General features: G+C 47.2%; 1 protein-coding gene across 1 annotated transcript in view; it reads left to right on the top strand.

The window, feature by feature from the left end:
• The first annotated feature begins 21,758 nt into the window (after window positions 1-21,758).
• Window positions 21,759-24,422, top strand: part of snx19b (sorting nexin 19b) — a 182,687-nt gene continuing 180,023 nt past the window's right edge. Inside the window, exon 1 of the mRNA XM_078532183.1 lies at window positions 21,759-23,426. Coding sequence (XP_078388309.1) covers window positions 21,759-23,426 — 1,668 coding nt within the window. The remainder of the gene's footprint in view (window positions 23,427-24,422) is intronic.

The raw sequence follows: 24,422 nt of genomic DNA, 5'->3' as shown, positions 1-24,422 counted from the left end.
ACGTCAACCCTTTTCTTCTCCGCCGATGCTGCCAGACCTGCTGAGTTTTTCCAGGTAATTCTGTTTTTGTTTTACAGTGGTAGTCCTCTGGAATGATAATTTGGACCCAGAAATGTTATTGTGCAGGCAACTTTCATTATTTTCTTGAAAATTTTACACTGCTTTAAGACTTCATTACAATACTTCTTTCCTTCGGCTCATATTTGGGGCAAATTTAGTGGGCATGTCTTTCTCTTTTGTTTCTGGTTTTGCTTACTATTCATGTTTGCTTGGATGTTTTTGTACATCCTTGGGAGTTCCTTATGACATGACTTTTTACCTGCCTTACATGCTTTAGGTCACCACAGTCCCTAATCTTTCAGTTTATGAATTGTTTCTGTTTTAAGAATAAGAAATTAGAACCGAGCAGCATGAGGAAATTTGCATATAAACAAGTATGCTGTGCACATGGACAAACATGCACACACACAGACACACACACGTGTGTCTGGTAGACCTCCAATCTTAGGCATGTCATCATCAAAGTGTAATGGGTAAAATATTACAGCAAATATTATGAGGGAACAATTAAATATTTTCTTTATTTATCTTGTAGGACTCTACCCTAGTTTGGTAATTAATAAAGCTGTGACAAACCCTAACTTTTCAACTGACATCACAAGCCATAACAACAAAGGTCAAGTGGTTTATGGAGGTCATCAGAACCTAAATCTAGCCTCATGTTTTCTCTTTACCATCTGCAGTTTAACTTGGGGAGTTTGTGGGATTATACGATTACAAATTGTTTTACAAGTGGCTGTACAATGATTTGACCATAATAATAAGAATAAGAATAATCATGGTCATGCTTAGAATTTGTTCCTTTTGCCACAAACTTCTAAAGTGAAACATATTATAAACTTCAAACTGAGTAATATCAGCCTTTTAATTACAAAAAATAGTATTTTAAGGAAATTGAAATAGAAATTACTTAAGTATTTTTTTTTATTCATTCATGGGATGTGGGCATCACTGGCTAGGCCAACATTTATTGTCCGTTCCTTAATGCTCTTGACAAGGTGGTGAGCTGCCTTCTTCAACCGCTGTCCATATGGTATAGGTACACCCACAGTGCTGTTAGGGAACGAGTTCCAGGATTTTGATCCAGTGACGGTGAAGGAAAGGCAATATATTTCCAAGTCAGGATGGTGCGTGGCGTGGAGGGGAACTTCCAGGAGGCGATGTTCCGATGTGTCTGCTGCCCTTGTCCTTCTAGATGGTAGTGGTTGGAAGGTGTTGTCTAAGGAACCTTGGCAAGTTCCTGCAATGCATCTTGTAGATGGTACACACTGCTGCCGCTGTGCGTCAGTGGTTGAGGAGTGAATGTTTGTGGATGGGTGCCAATCAAGTGGACTGCTTTGTCCTGGGTGGTGTCAAGCTTCTTGTGTGTTGTTGAAACTGCACTCATCTGGGCAAATGGGGAGTATCCCATCACACTCCTGACCTTGCCTTGTAGATGGTGGACAGGCTTTGGGAGTCAGGAGGTGAGTTACTCGCTGTAGGATTCCCAGCCTCTGACCTGCTCTTGTAGACACAGTATTTATATGGCTGGTTCAATTCAGTTCCTGGTCAATGTTGATAGTAGGGGATTCTGCGGTGATAATGCCATTGAATGTCAAGGGTGATGGTTAGATTCTCTGTTGTTGGAAATGATCATTGCCTGGCACTTGTGTGGCGTGAATGTTACTTGCCACTTGTTAGCCCAAGCCTGGATATTGTCCACCTTGCTGCGTTTGAACATAGACTGCTTCAGTATCTGAGGAGTCGCGAATGGTGCTGAACATTGTGCAATCATCAGCGAACATCCCCACTTCTGACCTTATGATGGAAGGAAGGCCATTGATGAAATAGTTGAAGATGTTTGGGCCCCGGACACTACCCTGTGGAACTCCTGCAGTAATGTTCTGGAACTGAGATGATTGACCTCCAAAAACCACAACCATCTTCCTTTGTGCTGGGTATGACTCCAACCAGTGGACAATTTTTCCTCTGATTCCCATTGACTCCAGTTTTGCTAGGGCTCCTTGATGCCACACTCGGTCAAATGCTGCCTTGATGTCAAGGTGCAGTAACTCTTACCTCACCTCTGGAGTTCAGCTCTTTTGCCCATGTTTCAGCCAAAGCTGTAATCAGGTCAAGAGCTGAGTATCCCTGGCAGAACCCAAACTGAGTGTCAATGAGCAGATTATTGCTAAGCAAGTGCAGCTTAATAGCGTTGTTGATAACCTCTTCCATCACTTTACTGATCATCAAGAGTAGATTGATGGGTCAGTAATTGGCTGGGTTGGATTTGTTCTGCTTTTTGTGTATAGGACATATCTGGGCAATTTTCCCCATTGCTGGATAGATGCCAGTGTTGTAGCTGTACTGGAACAGCTTGGTTAAAAGCACGTCCTCAGTGCTATTACCAGAATATTGTCAGGGCCTATAGAGACGTACTTATTTTTTTTCCAGAAAGCAGAAGGATAGAACTGCAGTCAACCTTTACACACTTTTACAAGCTTTATTTTCTGAAATGCACGTTGCAAACATGCTCCTCCTAACCCAACTGCCACCGTTTCAGTCTGTTCCTATTTATAGGAGCACATGTGAATCTCCGATTCACACCACCTGCATACAATTAATATACAATTAACGGTACTGACTTGGACTAATGTTATAATAGTACAGATGTCAATTCTTTACTGGGTGCTTTACCACAGATCTTTAGATGTGAAGAATATGAAAGCATTCAATGTTCTGTGAATCCATATAGTTTATAAAATAAATCTGACATCATGGGATTTGAAGACAGGTATAACATAACAGTTACAAACAATCCTGGTGAAACCTTGGTGTACTACAATCCGTTTCTACTGACCATCATGGAATGCAATTCCTGATCTGAGTTGTTGTTTCCTGCAAATTCGGTTCTGCAAAGGAATGCAGAGATTTAAAGTATAGTGAGCATTTAAACCTTCGGTTTTGCAAAAGGAGTCAAATGTTATTTAGTAAATTTTCTACGTACAATTCCATGATAAAGGGCTGAGCTTCTCAGAATAAGGAGCTGGCCACTTAGGACTGAGATGAGGAGAAATTTCTTTACTCAAAGGGATCTGAATCTTTGGAATTCTGTACCCCATAGGGTTGTGGTTGAATGCATTTAAGGCTGAGACAGGCAGATTTTTGATCTCGCAGGGAATCAAGGGACATAAAGAGCATGCAGGAATGTGGAAATAAGGGTAAAGATCACCCATGATCATATTGAATGATAGAGCAGGCTCGACGGGTTATACAAACATACGAATTAGGTGCAGGAGTAGGCCACTCGGCCCTTGAGCCTGCTCCGCCATTCAATAAGATCATGGCTGATCTGATTGCAACCTCAACCCCACATTCCCACCTACCCTGATAACCTTTCACCCCCTTGCTAATCAAGATTCTAGCTATCTCTGCCTTAAAAATGTTCACTCTGTTTCCACCGCCTTTTGAGGAAAAGAGTTCCAAAGACTCACTGCCCTCTGAGAGAAAAAAATGATATGGTCTACTCCTGCTCTTATTTCTTATAATCTTAACATATAGGAAGAAGCACCTAAAAATACAAGATGATTACCTGTGATATTGCCCTTGGATAGTCTCAGATCTGGCTGCTAATATTGAGGCCTGTCCCTTGAAAGGCATCGCTTACGTTGGGAAGTGGTTGAAATCAGCAAATCCTGAGGTCAATGTGCGAGGCTAGCAGTGGTTGCAAATTTCTGCAGTCTGACTTCGGGGAAATGGCAAATGGTCAGAATTGCAATATGTAGTTTTCTTTCCCTTTAGTTTTGACATATGAGTGCTCATTTTAACTGGGGCATAAGGCGTGTGGGCCTGAGGCCCAGGTGATCCTCTTCAATCCCTCACCCAAACTCGGATGGAAATGCCAGCTGGCCAGTCAGCAGGAGTGAGATTTCAGGCAGCAGGAGGGGACCTGAAGGAATAGTCCCTGGCACTGGGGATGTCAGGTCTGCATTGCAGTTGGTGGAGTAAAGGGCCAGGGTGTACTTGTGGGGCCTAGAGGTCCTGACTCCTTGCAGCCCATAACAAAAGAAAATTAAATAAACTTGCCCTCTGGGCTTTTTCTGACTGTGGCTCTTCTTTCTGCCAAGCCTTCTTGCACTGGCCTTAAGCAGTCAAGGCCCTGAACACATCAAGTTGGCAGTCCAGGTCTCTGCTAATTCCATGGTGGCTAGAATGCATGAGAATAGCTAATATGCAAAGGAAATATATTTCTCACTTTTCCTTGATTTTATGTCTTGGGGAAATGAGTGCGTCAGCCAACCGAACTCAAACTGCACACCTTCCTATGTTCTCTTCAGTTGCTGCTTACATCAGTCTCTCCCCATTATTGATTGCAAGGATAAACAGTGTTGGTTTATTGAGACATAGGGCAGAGCACCAGCTCATATATGCTCACTCAGAAACCTCCAGAGCTAGACTTACAGTTCCCAGTTGCCTGCCCTGTACAGTGATTTGTCAGTGCTGTCACATGATCAGTACACTTGTATTGTCTTAAAGGGGCAGGGTACCTCACTCTACCACATCCCTCCCCCTTTTCTTAAAAGTACAGCTAACAAGCTTAAGCTACATTAACTATTTACGCAACTATTTACAGGTCAAGTCTCTCAGGAGGCTTTTCTGGACGTGTTGAGTGTCTCAGTTCAAGAACCTTGGCTGGTTTCTGTGAGACCTGCTTTTCAGGGAACAGTAGTCGACTAGGTTCCTCATTGGAAACTGGCAGGTTTGTTTCCCTGAACCTGTCGGGTCCCACAGGCCCCACCGCTGCTTCCAAACCATGTGACCTGTCCTCTACATGCGGCACACACTCAAACATAGGTGAAAACTGCATTTCTTCTTGTGGGACTGGTATTCTTTTGCGGAGATGATCCATGTGTCGTCTAATTATTCGGCTGTTTGTCATTATATTATAGGAGGGGGGTCCAAGTTACTGCACTCACCTCACCTCACAGCCAATTGGGCCCATCTCCAAAGTTCTTCGCGAGGTCCGCATCTCCCACCGTGAAAGTTCTTTCGCGACCATGACCATCGTGCCTGGTCTTCTGCGCCTCTTGGTCTTCCTCCACCTTCCCCTCTAAATTCGGCCGGATAAGAGTGAGGTGGGTGCAGAGATGTCTCTTCATTAGGAGTTCTGCAAGGGCAATGCCGGTCGTTGTGTGTGGCATGATCCGGGTACGCGAACAAGAGCCAGGACAATCTCGTGCCAATGGAATCCCCTTCCATCTTTTTCAGCCTGGATTTAAAAGTTTGGACTGCCCGCTTAGCCATGCCATTCAATGCTGCCTGGTAGGGTGAGGTTTTGATATGGGTAATGCTGTTAAGGGCCGTGAACCTGTGGAACTCCCCACTGGCAAAAGTGGTCCCGTTGTCGCACACAAGGACCTCCAGCAACCCATGCACTGCAAAGCTCTGCCGCAAACGGTCTATGGTGGCAGCCCACGTGGGCGACCTGACTTCATAGATGTCCATCTATTTGGAGTGGGAGTCAATCAGTAAAAGGAACATTGTGCCCAAGAAGGGTCCCACATAATCGATGTGGAGGCGCACCCATGGCCGCCCCGGCCATTGCCATGGGTGCAATGGAGCTAAGGGGGGGAGCTTTTGCACCTGCTGGCATTGAGGACGGCTTTTGACCAGGGTTTCTATATCCAAGTCCATGCCTGGCCACCACAAATAGCTGAGGGTGAGCATCTTCATTCTGCTAATGCCCGGGTAAGCGCTCTGTAGCTCGGCTAATAATGGCCTTCCCCCCGCCCCCCGGGGGCACGATAACCCTTGCTGCCCAGAATAATATGCTGTCCTGGCAGGATAGTTCATACTTGCGATCAGAATAGGGCTTCATCTCCTCGGATTTAGATATACCTGACCAACCATTCAAGACCCGCTCCCAGACGTTAGACAATAGTGGGTCCTGGCTTGTCCAGTCATAGATTTGTCTGGTCTGAACAGGGAAGGAATCCAGAAAATTTAGCACTAAGACCAGTTCCTGGGGAATTGGAGCCTCCCTGTTATTAGCTGGCAGGGGAAGGCGGCTTAGTGCGTCGGCCTGTGTGATTTGAGTACCCGAGCGGTGAACAAAAGTGTATTTGTGGGCGGCTAATATTAGTGCCGATGCAATAGGTGGTATCACTTTATTTTCTCTAAATAATCCTAGTAAGGGATTGTGGTCGGTTATAATAAGGAAATGGTGACCGGGAAGATATTGATGAAACTTCTGGATGCCAAACACAATAGATAAGCCCTCCTTTTCAATTTGGGAATATTGTCGCTCCGCGACATTGAGTGTGCGGGATGCATAACTAGTGGGTCGTTCAGAGCCATCCACCATCCAGTGTGAAAGGACAGCCCCAATTCCATAAGGGGACGCATCACATGTTAAAATTAATTCCTTCTGGGGGTCAAAGTATACCAACAAGGCCAACGATCTTAACAATCATTTCATTTTCAGGAAGGCATCCTGGTGCAGGGCTTGCCAACTCCATTTCTGGTTCTTCTTAAGCAGGCCGCACAATGGGGCCAGCACAGTCAAGAGTTTTGGGAGGAATCAGCCTTAGTAGCTTACCATGCCTAAGAAGGCCTTACGCTCTATTGTATTTCTCAGGGCAGGTGCCTCATGAATGGCCTGGACTTTTTCTTCCATAGGATGCAGATCCTGCACATCAATCTTGTGGCCCAAGTAAACTACCTCCTTAGCAAGGAACAGACATTTCTCTCAATTTAAATGTACCCCCGCTTGTGTGAAGTGTTTGAGCACCACTTCTGAATTTGCTACGTGTTCATCATCGGTCAGTTCTGTGACCAATACGTTATCCAAGTGAATGATAACTTGGGGCAACTCTTGGAGCAAGTTTTCCATCATTCCTTGGAAAATAGCACATGCCGAGATGACCCCAAAGGGCAGATGTGTGTATTGATAAAATCCTCTGCGTATATTAATGGTGACAAATTCGCTAGAGTCCATTTCCAATTCTACCTGGTGGTAGGCATGGTTCATGTCTAATTTCGAATATGTGGTGCCCCCTGCCAACTTCGAATACAATTCCTCAATCTTGGGTATCGGGTGTCTATCAAGTTTGGCCACCTTATTGACAGTTAGCTTATAGTCACCACATAAACGCACGCTTTGGTCCGGCTTCAGTCCAGGTACGATGGGTGCCACACACTCAGAAAATTGCACTGGTTGTAGGACGCCCAATTTTTCCAGTCTGTCCAGCTCGGTTTCAACTTTGTCTCGTAGAGCATAAGGGACTGGTCTGGCTCTTGTAAATCTGGGGGTTGCGTTTGGGTCTACATGGATCCTGGCCTGTAGCCTTCGAATCCTTCCTAACTCATCGTTGAAAACGGAAACATACTTTCGCAACAATTCCTGTAGGCCTTTTGTTGCAATTTGAAAAATTTCAGCCCATTTCAATTTAATCTTTTTGAGCCAGTTGTGGCCCATTAAGCTGGGGCCCTCTCCAGCTACCATTAACAAGGGCAACCTTTCAGATTGATCTCCATATGTCACCGAGACTTGACATAACCCTTTCAGTCTTATTTCTTCACCCATGTATGTCCTCAGCTTGTGTCCGAAACTTCTAACATCAAAGGATGGGTTCCTTTACTCAGATATCTAAACGTATGCTATCCAATGATGGACACCGACACTCCAGTATCAAATTCCATCTTAATGGGTTGTCCATTAACTGTAATGACTACTTGGATTGGCTCGGTTCTACCCACATTGAGGTGATATAACGAATGGATGTCTGATTCCATTTCTTCTGGGTCTTCCATGAGGCATATTTTATGATTTTTACTTCTGCCTTTATAGTGTTGTTTCAGCCTTCCTCTGCAGTGCCGCCTTATGTGGCCAAAGTGGTGGCAGAAAAAGCACTTGACTTGTTTGAGTTGTTGTTCGCTCACTAGAGGCCTGGGTGTATTTCTCTCATTCAGTTTGTGGTTTCTCACTGCAATACCATTGTTGTTCAATGGTCTGGAGCTAGACAGCATTTCCCGATTTTCCGTGAAGTCTGAAGTTTTCGCACCTTTTGCTGCCGGATTGTCCAGTTCGATCAGATGGACAGCGCCATTTTGTGTATCTTTTATAACTTTGGAATTTCTAACAGCACTCCATCGTGGTAGCTAATTCTAATGCCTTATTGAAGTCTAGACTAGGTTTGGCTAGCAAACCTCTTTGGGATTGGAGATGATACTATCCACATATCAGCCAGTCTCTCAACATACCATGAATGGATATTCTGAATTCGCAATGCTCAGCTAATGCCTTTAAGACAGCCACATCGTCAACAATTGTCTCCTCTGGAAGCCTGTTCCTTGAATTGAACTTGAAGCGCTGCATAGTAACTAAGGGCTTTGGTCTCAGGTGGTTCTGTACAATTTTTATTAATTCGTCAAAAGTCTTCGAGTCTGGGACGCTAGGTGACGTAAGGCTGCAGATCAGCCGTACATTTTGCTCCTGCATGAGGACAAAAGATTCGCTCTCTGCTTCTCCTTGCTTGCGATGTCATTAGTGGTAAAAAAGAACGCTTGGCATTCGACATCCTGAGACCAGTCATCTGAAATGCTGTTGAATGGTTCGACATCCCCAAGCTGTGGCATCGTGAACAATTGCAAAGGGACTGCACTTCCGATAGGCTTCCCAGATAATGAGGAACTTTAGGTGTTTGGCTTACCATGGAGTTGCACTCTCTCTGGGGTCTCTTATAATTTTCTGTTCACCTCCGCACCCCCTCATCATAACCATTTTTCATGTATTGACCCGTTTAAATGTATTTAAGAGCAGTCACTGTGTTTTTTTTTTAACTCTGCCTCTGCAGCTGTTGGCTTTTCTCTGCTGGGCTTTGTGCTCTTTTCAAGTTTTGGAGGGATCCCTGCGATCATGATCCTCTAGAGTTTTTTTAAACTTTAAACTGCAGCACTGCTTTCTGCTCCAATTGCTGTGGTAAAGTGAGGTACCCTGTTCCTTTAAGAGAATGCAAGTGTACTGATCATGTGACAGCACTGACGAATCACAGTGCAGCGCGAGCAACTGGGAACTGTAAGTCTACTCCTGGAGGTTTCTGAGTGAGCATGTATGATCTGGTGCTCTGCCCTATGTCTCAATAAACCATCAATGTTTTTTTCTTACATCAGTCTCTTCCCATTATCGATTGCAAGCAGAAACTGAAGAGAACATAGGAAGGTGTGCAGCTGGAGTTCGGTTGGCCAACGAACTCATTTACCCAAGACATAAAAGTGGCGACGAGAATAATTCCATAGTCGCAAGAAGGCATGAGAATAGCTAATATGCAAATTAAATATATTTCTTACTTTTTCTTTACCTACAGACTCGTGGCCTTTGCCGAGTTATTTACAGACACCTGTAACCATGTAAAAGTGCAAACTCAGACAGTGGGCGGAATCGTCCCAGGTTTGCACCAAGTGTGGTAGCGGGCGACTGAAACAACGTCCTACCCGCTGGCCACAACTTTACACTGTATCATCCTGCTGTACGCCTCACATTGCAAGGCACGATGAAAGAGTCCGCCTGCCTTCAGGCTGAGGTGATAGCGCTGGAATACCAATGTACCAAAGTCAATACTGGCAGGATGGCAGCCACCATAGAGACCTTGGTCCAGGACGTTGCTCCTGCACTGCTGCGTGGGCTCAACTCCATTGCTGATGCCATAGTTGGCCTCCAACAGTGTGTATGCAGGGCAGCCTGATCTCACTCCAGCTAACCCTTCTCCTCAAGGAGTCAGCCAGGGCCCCTTGGGTATGCATAGGGAGGAGGATCAGCATCTGTACCCCCTGGGGCCATCCATCCAGGTGACTCTAGGAAGTATCCGGCCCATCCAAATCCCCTCTTCCTGTGACCTCAGCAGCTCCAGCTCCACGGAGTGTCACTGCCACACAGCAGGACCCCAAAAGCAGGCCAAGTCTCAGCCCTCCAGAGGACACCCACCAAGGTCATCACTGATAGGGCATCGCAGTCAGCAGGCTGCCTCCACCTCCGCTGTGGATGTCTGGGGAGCACCAAGACGTAGCGATAGGGTTAGGAAGGTTAAGAAGAATTAGTTGCGCAGCCTGGGCACGGGTGTTAATCACTTGTACACAATGCTCACTATTCTCAATAAACTCCCAAGAATGTCTCCCTGCCTATGGCTCCTTGTTCTGCTGAGCAGTGTTTGTGTCACTCAGATGTGAAATCTTTCTGCACAATATAAAGGCAGGTGTCTCAGTCCAGGGCCTCTTCCCTGTGCTTTGTGCAGCCTTCAGACCACAGTGATGGTCCGGCTTCACACTCCCTGGGCACATTACTGATGCCTGCACCTCGGTGGTGCTTGTCATTGCTGCCAGAATTTCATAGGCAGGTGTCACAGAGTTCCCTCATTCTCTCTGTGTGCTCTCAGCACCTTTAAGGTGGGGCTGGCCCCCATCTCTTCAGCATTTGTGACCAGTGACACTGTGCTCCTGAAGGGGTCAGGTGCTGAAGGCGGACAAAGGATCAGATGCTTTTAAAGTTTCATGGCAGCGTCGCCATGATATGACCCTGGTCACAGAGCGCAAGCAAGCTGCCCTCAGCCAGACAGGAGTCAGACATTCTCAAGGGCTATGTGAAGATCTATGGAGTGTCATCACTGCATGTCGTCATCATCCTCCTGCAATCAAGTGACTACTAGGGTCTCCACTGTGCCTCCATGACAGAAGCATTATCAAAGAGTGCATGTGCGCTCCCATAAGCCAGACTGGAGTCAAACATTCATAGATACAATGTGAGGATCTTATGGTGTCTCCTCACTACATGTCGTCATCATCCTCCACAAATCTAGCAGCTATGAGGGCATCCCGAGCGTGCCTGACTTGTCTAGCCAATGCGATGGCCTCATCGCTGTCATTGTTGCCTTCGAGAAATTCCTCATCCTCATCCCCATCGATGTCCTCCTCATCGGATGAGACCTCCTGCTCCTGCATCTTCTCCTCAGCCAGCTCCTCTCCCTGTTGCAGCGCCAGGTTGTAAAGGGCACAGCAGGCAACGGTGATGCGTGACACCCTCTGTGGACTATATTGCAGGGCTCCACCAGACTGGTCGAGCACCAGAGCCTCATTTTCAGTATCCTGATGGTTTGCTCCACCAAGTTGCAGTATGATCCTCGTTATACCTTCGCTCTGCTGCACTCTGAGGTCTCCACACGGGTGTCATCAGCCACATCCTCTGCAGGTAGCCCTTGTCCCCGAGGAACCATCCCTTCAGCCTCTGTGGACCCTGGAAGATGTCAGGGATCTGTGACTGACTAAGATTGTAGGAGTTGTGGACATTCCCTGGAAACCGTGTACAAACCCGCAGGATGCGTTTGTGGTGGTTGCGCACCAGCTACACATTCAGCGAATGGAATCCCTTGTGCTTGATGTTGTTGACCATGTGTTGCGATGGAGATCTGAGCGCCACGTGAATGCAGTCGATGGCACCCTGCACCTGTGGGAAATCTTGGATCTGGGCAAATCCAATCGCTCTTGCATCCTGACTCTCCTGGTCCCTGGCGAATTGCACAAAGTTGTGTGCCCTCGGGAAGATGGCATCCATGACCTGATGGATGCATTTGTGGGTGGAGGCTTGTGATATCCCACAGAGGTCACCTGTGGAGCCCTGAAAGGAGCCACTGGCATAGAAATTGAGTGCCGCTCTCACTTTCACAGCCACTGGCAGTGAATGCCCTCCATGTCCTCGTGGCGCCAAATCCTGCAGCAGCTGGCAGATGTGACCAATGAATTCCCTAGACATGCGCAATCTTTGGCGACACTGGTTCTCGGGCATCTGCCGGAATGAAATGTGATGTCTCTCGACCCTGGGTCTAGCTGGGCGCCGACCAGCGATGGCTCGCTGTGGCTCTTCGGCTGTGTGTGTGGGACCCCCAGCCAACCTTCTTCCAGAGGGTGTTGCTACTCCCTCTGCCCCTCAGTCACTCTCTTCTCCATCATCTTCGCTGCATGTACGCCACCAGGCATACAGCTAGGTCACCAGGCTTCACGATCCTGATCTACCCCATCTGCAGGATGAAAGAGAGAAACATGTGGGTTACCACGGGTGCACTAAGAACCTCTCTTGATTAAGTCTGAAGGCCCCTTAACACATCCTGAAGAGCGCTGGCCACAAAGCGGATAGCCAGATATTAGTGCGCTGCATGGCTGCTCGAAATGCGACCTTCCTCCACCCCATTTCACCTGACCGCTTGGCGGCAGCTTTGGCCACTGGACCTCATGCTGTGCTCTCAGCTCAGGCGCAGGCATTCTCCTAACCTGCATTGCAAGGCTGCACTGTTAGTTTGAGCAATGGGGAGACTGGTCCAAACCAGGAGGATGACATTGCAAGGGGCTGTGAGCACCTCCGCCAGTGACTGCTCCATGGCCAGCTTTAGCAAGGAGGTAGTACAATGCGCCCAGTCGTCCAACTGTTTTGCAGTCCACTAAAACACTCATTAGTTTGCAGTCTGAGCCCAAGGGGTGAAAAGTACTGGAGCACTTGGTGGCATTTTCAGGCCTCTGCGTTGCTTGAGTGGGCAGATAAGCTAGAGGCCCAACTCCAATCATATCAATGTGGCTGCATCTGGATTGCCTCATCTGCAGAGGAATGGTCACTTTATACAAGGCGTCCCTAATGCGTGGATGCTTCCCTTGCCCACCACCCACCATGTGCTTGGGCGCTACCTTTGCCCCCCCCCACCGCCCCAAAGTTGCCTCACCACAGGGCAGCCTTTGCCCCCCAACGCGCCTCAACGTTGAAGCCCAACAGGCGTCCCTTGTGAGTGCTCCACAATGTTACTGTCCACTCACTTCTGAGTTCCCCTCAAAGTGCAGCCTGCCAAGTGCACGCCTTTTATATGCAGTTGTGAAACACGTCAGCGTGCAATCATGCTGCTGTGGGCAGATGATCCAGTGGAGGGAGACAGTTCCGGTGGGCTGACCTTATAATGATTTGCTGATCTGTTGCAATGAGGTTCCCAACGTCTGATGGGAGGGAACGTGGCCCACCATCGATGGGCTGAGCAGGCAATTGCAAACTGGCTTCACGATGTTGTGAAACCAATTTTTGGCCTTCTCGCCATATTGTCCACTCATGCCGCCGAGCACACCTGAGACCAGCAGGCACGGACATTTCCGCCAGTGTGTTTTCCAGAGGGTTGAACACGGAGGAACATGACAGCCAGGTGTGATCATGCCCTCAGTACGCATGCACCAGTCCCTGGATGCTGATCTCAAGTAGAAATCCGGGCTGACATTTTTCCTTTTTGTTAAGCAGTGTGTGCCTGCCTTGCTGCCCTGGCTTAGCACAAACCAGGATTTGATGCTGGAATCTCTGGACCCTATGGCTTAAGAGTACATCAGGGAACTGAGATTATATGTTTAACCTTTCTATTGCTTTAAGAGGAAGCTAGATAAGTGCATGAGAGAGAGAAATAAATGGCAGGTATGGTGATTAGGTGGGAAGAGGCTTAAGTGGAGCATAAAGTCAGCATAGACCTGTGGGCTGAATGGCCTGATTCTGTGCTGTAAATTCTGTGTAATTCTCAGTAACAGCCAGGAGAAAGAAAGTCTGACTGCATGCTGTTCCTGTCTCTTTCTTGACAGTGATTCACTCTGTCTGAGTCCGCTCTTTCTACTTCAGGGGCTGAATTTCCCCCCCACCCCGTCAAGGCGGTTGTGTGGGGGCGGGTGGGAACGAGTGCAAACCTGATTGGCGCCCCTGATCGGGTCCGCGCCGCCATTTTACATGTGCGGGCCAATTAAGGCCCACCCAGCGTGATGCTTGCCTGGAAGCGCTGAGCGCTCCCTGTGCGGGCAGCGGGATTCCCTGAGCTCCGGGCATGCGCGCGAAAGAGCGCAGAAATCTCCCCGAGGCACCTGATTCGTTTAAGTTTTAAACTTCTGAATAAAGTTATTAAAAACTTTTAAAACATGTCCCCTCATGTGACAGTGTCACATGAGCTGGGACATGTCAGTGAATTTTTAAAATAATTTTAATGGAATTTTTAAATCCTTCATGAAACCTCATCCCGCCCGTGGTTAAGGTTCTATGAAAAATGCGAAGGCCGCCTGGGCTCTTCGCCTGCCCTGCCAACCTTAAGGTTGGACGGGCAGCTCATTTCATTATATCAATTCGTTTTTAACAGGCTTTAATAGGCCTTTGATAGTTCGGCGGGCGTGCAGCTGAACTGAAAATCTGCACCTGCCCGACGTCACCGCGCATCATTTTACGCGTCAGCGAGTGGGCCCCACTCCTGCTCCCGCTCGCTGACCAGAAAATTCTCCCCCAGGTTTTTCTCTTCCAAAAGTGCAGTCCCACTGAAATCCAGCACTTGTGTGGATTGGCAGAAACTAAGTCAGAGGGGAAAGAAAGGGAAATAAATTGCATGATTTGGAAATGAAGAGTGGGAGACAACAAGGTCTGACAGGATTGGCAGCCTCTTAAAACATTGCCATCAACAAAACAAATTTCCCCCTGAACACATTAATGGTGCTGTCGGTGTGAGAGTTTGCAGGTGCTGATGCTTATGAAGCCTCATTTTAGTGAAAGAAGTCTGCAACACAAGGTGATGCCTGAGTAAGAATGTGTGACGTGCTTAACAAATTTCAGATGTTACAGGTTAACTATGGAGATGCAGAGAATCTAGCCTCTTCCTCTTCAATTTATAGTGTCTTTTTTGAGAAATAGATAGACAGTCCTACTTGAAAGAAGGGGAAATACAGTCAATCTCAATATGCGAAGGCAATTTTAAAGATCTATATTGCATCAAAACCTTTGATCATCGTTTTATTGGAGTATTCTGATTTTCCTGGCAAGAAAATCACCAATCGCCAATGAAGCTAAAAATGTATCTATAAATGGTATGGTCATGGTACATCATAAGGCTCTGGATTTAAGTTCCACTCCAGGACCGATACTGCAGTGCAGTAGAGGGAGTACCGCACTGTTGGAGGTGCTATCTTTTGGCTGAGCTTATGGTTAAGCTGAGGCCCTTGCTGCTGAGTGGATGTAAAAGATTCCATTGCACCATTTCAAAGAATTGCAAAGAATTGTCTGATGTCCTGGCCAATATTTATCCCTCATCCAACAACATAAGAAACAGACTATCCAGTCATTATCATAAGGCTGTACGTGGGTGTTTGTTGTGCACAGATTGGCTGCCACATTTCCTAAATGACAACAGCGTCTACACTTCAAAAGTATTTCATTGGCTGTAAAGTGCTTTGAAATGCGGTCATGAAAAGTAATTTGTAAATGCAAGTATTTTATGAATTCAGCAGTGTTGAATGTTCAAAGAGCACATCCCAATGTATGGCTGGGAGTCTTTGGACCTTTATTATAGATGTGATTTATTATTTCTCCAAATAATAGGGCTGAAGCAAAACATTCTATCTGCCCCATTTCATTACAAAGCTTTGAAATTTTGCAACGTTCTCAAGGTTTATGGAAAAGGTGGATTTTCCCTCTGTACAATTTTTGTTCTGATTAAGGTGCAGATTGCCACTAGATTGGACCTTTTATAAAAACAACTTAGTGTCATAGAGTTAAACAGCACAGAAACAGGCCCTTCAGCCCATCATGTCCGTGCCAGCCAACTTGTGATGAGTGTCAGACTCAGGCAAACCCTTGTCCAAAAGTGCACATTCTACGTGTGGGGTAAAGTTCCTCTGTGCTCTGATCTACAAATTACTGGGCCAAGGTAATATTTCCATGTTCCGCACTCGCCACTCTTGTACGCGGTCCGAATGAGACTGCCAGTCGCTGGTGAATGGCAAGGAGTTTAGCCCCGTCAATCTATGTCCAGAAGAAACTGGATTGTGGCTACTCAAATGCATTCATAATAGCATACAGTCAAGAAGTCTCATCATCCATCAGTCTACATAGTTTCACTTTGAAAATGCAGGTTAGATACAATTTACCTCTCTCACTTCCAGGAAAAGCATGTTTTCGAAGCCCGAGCTTTGCAAAGAACCAGCTACAGGTTGTATCATATTCAGTGTTTGATAATTTAGTTACAATGTGTTATGAGGATGTGATATTTGAAGATACAATTTCTAATTTTTCTTTTTTCTCTGGGCTGGTTTTCAAAAACTGAGACCCTATACAGACAACGGGATTTAAAAAAAACTGGCCAGACTACTGCGACAAACCATAATTTCGCATTCCACCAAGTGGGATGAAGACAGACACTCAACTCCCAGGGAAGCATGAAAGACCCCACCCCCTGTTGATTCACATCGCCCTGATACTTTTCAAATGTTTCTGAGGTGAGACATGAAAATGCAATTACTTGTTCTGAAACAATAACTGCAGAAGACATGGGCTAATAGAATTTCTCTGGAATATACAACAGGGGGGTACTTCAAGGGTCCTTATCAAGCAGGAGAGGAAAAAAGACAATGCAATACTGAACACAGGCAGATTGAAGCTGTGTGTGTGTCTCTCTCTCTCTTGGAAAATGTTGTGCCTGGTTTGCAAAGTGACCATCCTGAGAAGAATAATTGGTTGTGAACCAAGATCTTTACAAAAAATGTGGAAATCTGTTCCGTCCATGTACACCCAGGAACAAAATGGCCGCAACATTGAACCCACTGCATCGAGACCAGTCAGGGGACAGCTAACCATATACTCCTTTGTTTTATCTTTCATGAACTGTAAAAAAAAATCCTATAAGCCTTTCCTCTTACTCTGACATCTGTGCTGGTGTGTGTGTGTGGGCCTAGATGAATATGCGTTGACCGTATGAATGGTGGCTGTGTTTTACCTAGTTTTTTTAAGCTCAGGAAATAGTTTCAATAAATTTATCTTGTTTGTTTAGGAAGGATGTGATTGCACTGGAGGGGGTGCAGAGGAGATTCACCAGGATGTTGCCTGGGATGAAACATTTAAGTTATGAAGAGAGGTTGGATAGACTTGGGTTGTTTTCATTGGAGCAGAGAAGACTGAAGGGCGACCTGATCGAGGTGTACAAGATTATGAGGGGCATGGACAGGGTGGATAGGGAGCAGCTGTTCTCCTTAGTTGGAGGGTCAGTCACAAGGGGGCATAAGTTCAAGGTGAGGGGCAGGAGGTTTAGGGGGGATGTGAGGAAAAACTTTTTTACCCAGGGAGTGGTGACGGTCTGGAATGCACTGCCTGGGAGGGTGGTGGAGGCGGGTTGCCTCACATCCTTTAAAAAGTACCTGGATGAGCACTTAGCAGATCATAACATTCAAGGCTATGGGCCAAGTGCTGGTAAATGGGATTAGGTAGGTAGGTCAGGTGTTTCTCACGTGTCGGTGCAGACTCGGTGGGCCGAAGGGCCTCTTCTGCTCTGTGATTCTGCTTAACTTTAGAAAACAATCTGAATAATTATTTACAACCTCGAAGCATAAATAGTGGGACTCTTACAGGATCAAAGAAGCACATCCTCGTTTCTCAGAGTTGGAGCTTTTTTTTTGCTTCTTTTAACCACACCAAATCTATCAATGTTGTCTTGTGGTATAATGTACTTTGCCTATAATGGCCACATTATAGAGTAACAGAATGTAAACTTTCCCTTATCTTCTTCAACCTTCTCACCTCAAGCCCAGCTGTAGTAATGAAGAGATGCTGAGTGAAACCATAATTATGGGTTTTGTGCAAAAAACTGTGCGGGAAATCTGTCCTCGCTGTAAGTGGCACTGCCAGTGATGCCATGCCAGTGCTGACCTCCCCTGATGTGGTACTGCAGGTAAGATGCTTCACTGCTTTAGATGGCACTGTGGGTGAGGTCTTTCTGTGCTGCTGTGGCATTGCAGATGGGGTCCTCCTGAGATGTTGGCGGTACTGAACGTGAGGTCTTTCTGCACTTTAGGTGGAACTTCAGATAATGCCCTCCTATGTAGTGGGTGACACTATAGGTGAGGTCCTCCTGTGCTGGAGGTTACACTGTAGATGAGGTCTAAAATAGAAACAAAATACTGCAGATGCTGGAAGTCTGAAATAAAAAACAAAATGTGCTGGAAAAACTCAGAAGTTCAGGCAGCATCTGTGGAGAGAGAAACAGAGTTAACGTTTCGAGTTGAATATGACTCATCTTCCGAAGAGTCCGAATTATTCAAGAAGGGAGGAAGGGATAAACCAGGGAACTACAGGCCAGTCAGTCTAACCTCAGTGGCGGGGAAACTATTGGAAGCAATTCTGAGGGACAGAATTAATCTACACTTGGAGAGGCAGGGATTAATCAAGGACAGTCAGCATGGTTTTGTTAAGGGGAGGTCATGTCTGACCAATTTGATTGAATTTTTTGAAGAGGTGACTGGGTATGTAGATGAGGGCAATGCATTTGATGTAGTCTACTTGGACTTCAGCAAGGCTTTTGATAAGGTCCCACATGGGAGACTGATAACAAAGGTAAGAGCCCATGGGAATTTGACAAATTGGATCCAGAATTGGCTGAGTGGCAGGAAGCAGAGGGTAATGGTCGAGGGGTGTTTTTGTGACTGGATGCCTGTGTCCAGTGGGGTTCCACAGGGATCGGTGTTGGGTCCCTTGCTGTTTGTGGTATATATAAATGATTTAGACTTGAATGTAGGAGCGTTGACCAGTAAGTTTGTGGATGACACAAACATTGGTGGGGTGGTAAATAGTGAGGAGGATAGCCTTAGACTACAGGAGGATATGGATGGGCTGGTCAGATGGGCTGATCAGTGGCAAATAGAATTTAATCTGGATAAGTGTGAGATGATGCACTTGGGCAGGACAAACAAGGCACGGGAATACATGGTGAACGGTAGGACCCTGGGAAGTACCGAGGATCAGAGGGACCCTGGTGTGCATGTCCACCGATCCCTTAAGGTAGCAGGACAGGTAGATAAGGTGGTTAAGAAGGCATATGGGATACTTGCCTTTATTAAGTGAGGCATAGAATGTAAGAGCGGGGAGGATATGCTGGAACTGTATAAAACGCTGGTTAGGCCACAGCTAGAGTGTTGCATGCAGTTCTGGAATCCGCATTATACAAAGGACGTGATTGCACGAGAGAGAGTGCAGAGAAGATTTACCAGGATGTTGCCTGGGCTGGAGAGTTTTAGTTATGAGGAAAGATTGGATAGGCTAGGGTTATTTTCCCTGGAGCAGAAGAGATTGAGTGGGGACATGACTGAGGTGTATAAAATTATGAGGGGCATAGATAGGGTAGACAGGGAGGAACTTTTCCCCTTGGTGGAGGGATCAATAACCAGGGAGCATAGATTTAAGGTAAGGGGCAGGAGGTTTAGAGGGGATGTGAGGAAGAATTTTTTCACCCAGAGGGTGGTGGGAATCTGGAACTCACTGCCTGCAAGGGTGGCAAAGGCAGAAATCCTCATAACATTTAAGAAGTATTTGGATGTGCAGTTGCGATGCCATGGCATACAAGGCTATGGGCCTTGTGCTGGAAAATGGGATTGGAATAGTTAGGTACTTGTTTGACTGGCGCAGACTCAATGGGCCGAAGAGCCCTTTTCTGTGCTGTAAACCTCTATGACTCAATGAGAAGATCGGGTTCCGAAGAAAAGTCACATTCAACTTGAAACGTTAACTCTGGGCGGAATCATCCCAGATTTGCACTAAGTGCAGTGGTGGGTGGGTAAAATGACGTTTAACCCGCTGGCCACGATGGTGGGTTTTCACTCCATATCGTCCCAAACCCACCACATTATTTATGCATTCCTGGTAAACATGCTGGTTCCATGGTGTGTGGGCTCTCATTTGCCCACCTGCCATCTCCTCGCTGCTTCATCACGTCGGGTGCCATATCTCAGTCCACCCGCGTGCAACACATCTCAGTGCTTCCAGTCCACGAATGCTGCAGGGAAGATGTCCACAAAAGGCAAGAAGATTGCAGCCCCCAGGTTTAGAGACATGTCACTGGAACGCCTTTTGGATGACACGGAGGCCAGCCGCGATGTCCTCTACCCCCACTCTGGCCGCAGGATGGGCAGTGGCATCACCAATCCAGCATGGCAGGCAGCGGCAGTGATGGTCAGTGCCAATGATACACAGAAGAGGTTGGCCATCCAATGCAGATAGAGGATGAATGATCTCACTCGTGCAGCCAGGGTATGGCAACCAGCTCATCACTCTAACCTCATAATCAAGCCCAACACACATTCACTGGCATCTCACTCACTGACAGCTCAAGGGACATTCCCACACACATACCCTCACACGTCCAACTGCCCTCATCTCCTCTGGAGACTGCCTCCTCAGCCCTCACCATCTTGAGGCCACTTGCACAGATCAACATGTGCCCCCCCCACACACACACCCTGGGATACCCTCCTTCCCCAGTACACAACCTCATCCTGCTGCCTCTTCCCTTACCTGAGGCCAGTTCTCCCCCTTCGCCAAGCAAGCTCTAGCCCTGCAGCTGTTGAAAATCCACCCATATATGGCTGATCTGGTAGGTAGAGACCCACCTGTGAGCTCCCCTGAAAGTGATGTGATACTGTCTGTGAAGCCTGGCGCTGATGACTTTGAGTGCTGACTGAATCAAGGTAGTAGGCAAACAAACCTTGAAGTCCCGAGCGATGTGCAGCCCGCCAGGTGCATGTGGCTTATGTGCTGTGCTTTTCCGCCGATGTCGGCGGACGATGCAGCGGGAGCGGGTGGGGGGGGAGAGGATGAGCCCTGTGGGCTGGCTTTGTAATGTGCTGATGTAGTTTGTAGCACAGGGAACCTCTAGGGGGGAGTTCTTATTTTGTTATAGAGTTAAATGCACGCATGTAGCTTACAATGAGGCTCCCGATGTCCGATGGTGGGTTCGCTTGAGCGGACAATCACAAACTGGTTTCACGCTGTTCAGGAAGCCGATCTTGCCAGATTGTCCGCTCACTCCATTGAACACACCTGACGCCGGTGGGCATGGAAAATCTTGGCCTCTGTTTCTCTCTCCACAGATGCTATCAGACCTGCTGAGTTTTTCCAGCACTATTTTTATTAATGTAGAGGAGGTCCCATTGTGCTGAAGGTGGAGCTGTCGATTAGTCCTCCTGATCTGTGGGTGGCGCTGTCGATGAATCCTCCTGTGCTGTCGATGGTGCTGTTGATGACTCATCCTGTGCTCCAGGTGGCGCTGTTGGTGAGTCCTCCTGTGCTCTAGGTGGCGCTGTTGGCGAGTCCTCCTGTGTTCCAGGTGGCACTGTTTGTGAGTCCTCCTGCACTGTTGATGGCGCTGTTGATGAATCCTTCTGTGCTCTAGGTGGCGCTGTTGGCGAGTCCTCCTGTGCTCTAGGTGGCACTGTTGGTAAGTCCTCCTGTGCTCTAGGTGGAGCTGTCGATGAGTCCCCTTGTACTGTCGATGGCACTGTTAATGAGTCCTCCTGGCCTCCAGGTGGCGCTGTTGACGAATCCTCCTGTGCTCTAGGTGGCGCTGTTGGTGAGTCCTCCAGTGCTGTCGATGAGTCCTCTTGTCCTCCAGGTGGCGCTATTGGTGAGTCCACCCGCACTGTCGAGGAGTCCTCCTGTGCTCTAGGTGGCGTTGTTGGAGAGTTCACCTGCGCTGTCGACGAGTCCTCCTGTCCTCCAGGTGGCGCTGCTCCGGTGCTTTCGCGTTTGCAGCGGTTCGTGACCTTAATCCTTCCCGGATATTCGGATGTAAACAGATGCTGGGCCGCCGCTGTTTTGCCGGCTAAAGGTGCGAAAAGGTGGAAAGTGCAGCGGTGCCGCTGACGGGATGCCGCCGGGGAGCGTGGAGGACTCGGGCCGGCTGCTGAACGAGCTGCTGCTGCAGAGGAAGTGGCTGGGGGTCGGGCTCTTGGTGTTGGCCTGTCTCTTCCTCCAGCTCCTCCTCAACATCTGGCTGCTGTGTGTTTCGGTGCTGCTGGTGTTGCTAGGGGGCTGGTTGGGCTCACAGCTGGTGCTCAGCCCCACCAACCTGGTCCACCTGGAGAGGTTCATCAGGCTGGAGCCCACCCACCCCCATGCAGACTCAGGACTGCTGCTGGCCAAGGAGATTGAAGGCACCATCACCAAGATCGTCAGGGATTTTGTCACTTCTTGGTACAGGACTGTCAGTCAGGAGCCAGAGTTCGAGAATGAGGTGCAGAGGGCAATGCATGCCATGGCTTTGGAGCTGAAGAGGAGGATGGAGCTTGTGGACAGGAAGGGACTGGCCCAAAAAATCCTTGTCTTATGCAGCTGCCACCTGGAGATTTACATGAAGGCGAAGAAGACATCACGCGAGAAGATTGGCCGCTGCCGAGCGGAGGAAGTTCACTGCATGTGGAAAATGTATTGTAAAGTCAGTGACCCACATATTGCCCTTCAGAGCCCTGCGACAGAAGTGAATTACGCAAGGGGCATCGTCGATCTGCTTTTGCATGTGCTGGTGCCCTATCCCAATCTGGAAACCCGGACAGGGAGATTTGTGGTGAGAGAGCTGATCACGTGCAATGTGCTTCTACCCCTGATAAGCAAAATGGCAGACCCAGATTGGATAAATGGCATTATAATAGAAATTTTGACAAAATCAAGCAATAAGGAGAAAGCGAAGGAGAAACCGTTGCAGCTGGAGGTGCCCACTTCCTTGGTTTTGAAAGCCCAAAAAGAGGTAATTGCTGAAACAATACCGGCTCCGAAAGCTGAAGACTTCCCCAGCTATGATACTGTTGACAATTTCGAACCCAATATGGAGGAAACTGATATATCAACAGATGGAAGTGTGAATAAATCAAATGAAAAGGTTGAGAAATCTACAGGAGATGTCTCCAGTGGTTATGATCACCAGAGGCCAGACAAGTTAAACCTCTTCTATTCATGTGAGGAATTCGAACCTGAATCCCCCCAAAATGATGTGAAAAAGGGTTCCACAGAATCTTTAACACAGTTAGCAACTGACGAACTGGCTGTGGACAGGCTGACTCCAGTGGACCTAACTAATACTTTTGATACACCTGAAGATGCAAGCAGTGATGAGCAAAACATAGGAGAATCCACAGTTTCGGATACATATACTTGCTTGCCATCATTTGACCAAAATACAGCTTCTCTGGGGCTTGAGAATGTTGATGATGTTGGGAAAGAAGAGGCATTTTCTAAATTAGCGACCTCCACCACGGTTCTAGCTCATGAGACAATCCGAATTCTTTCCAGTCAGCATCCTTTTCAGGAAAAGGAGACTATTCCATCAGATAATCTAACCTGTAACTCCTTAGACGTTGTGTCTGCAGGACCTGTGCACACATCTTCACCTACCTCAGTGAATGTGTCCACTTATAGTTTTGAACCTCTTTGCAGCCCGGACACACCAGTGGTGATTCACAATTTGAGAATCAGTGGAACAGTCACGGCAAAAGAACACAGAGGAGGAGGAGTTCACCCTTACACATTGTACACTATTAAGGCAAGTCACGTTAGGATGATGAAGCAAGTCACTGTATTCAATAATACTCATCTGTTGAGGTTTGGAAGATTGTGGCTCCTGAAATGCCTTGGTCAATTTAATCATTGAGGGCTTTACACAGACTAGGGACATCATCAGCTCAATCTCCTGTCTGTGCTAAGTTAGGTCATCTCAGCCTAGACTTCTGTGCCTGTGGGTTGTGATGTGAGAAATTGTTCAGTGTTCCTGCTTCTGATTGTTCCTTTGGGGATAATGAGGGGTTTTGACAGAATAAATGAGGAGAGACTGTTTCCCTTGTCAGGAGGATTGGCAACCAGAGGGCAAAGATATTATTGGCAAAAGTACCAGATGAGATGAGAAATTTTTTTTATGCGGCAAATTGATACGACCTGGAAAGCACTGCCTGAAAGGGTAGTAGAAGCAGATCCAGTAGTAACTTTCAAAAAGGAATTGGCTGCATATTTGAAAAGGGAAACTTTTGCAGGACTTTGGGGAAGAGCAGGGCACCGGGACGAATTGGAGAGCTCTTTCAAAGAGCCTGCACAGGTATGACGGGCTGAATGGTCTCCTGTGGCATGATGACCATTCCTGGGAGGGCGTGTGGGTGGACATCTAGTGAGGCCAGCCTTGCTGGTTGAATGGCTTGCTGTTGCTCATAGCCAAGTCACTATATTCAAGAATACTCTGTGAATAATGGCCACTGATGCAAGGTATCGGAGAGCGACTTTGGCACATGAAATGTTATAAAAGTCAATGCTTGCAGGAGAACAAAAGAGGGAAGAAAATTTGCACAAAAGTGAAAACAAATCTTTTTCACAAAATTTTCCAAAAACGTGGATTATTTGTGACATTGGATTCTAAACTCTTCTGCGTCAGTGTGTGATATTTGAAGAGCTGACTTCAGAAAGACACCATGATGTGTTTCACTGATCTGTGCTCTACAAAGTATAGAAGAGGCCAGACCCCTTTATTTTCCCTGTCTACTTCTATTTTTAC

This window comes from Cetorhinus maximus, chromosome 2 (genome assembly GCF_964194155.1).
Source record: "Cetorhinus maximus chromosome 2, sCetMax3.hap1.1, whole genome shotgun sequence".
Lineage (NCBI taxonomy): Eukaryota > Metazoa > Chordata > Chondrichthyes > Lamniformes > Cetorhinidae > Cetorhinus > Cetorhinus maximus.
Note: the sequence above shows the minus strand (reverse complement) of the source record. Positions and strands in the feature narration are given on the sequence as shown.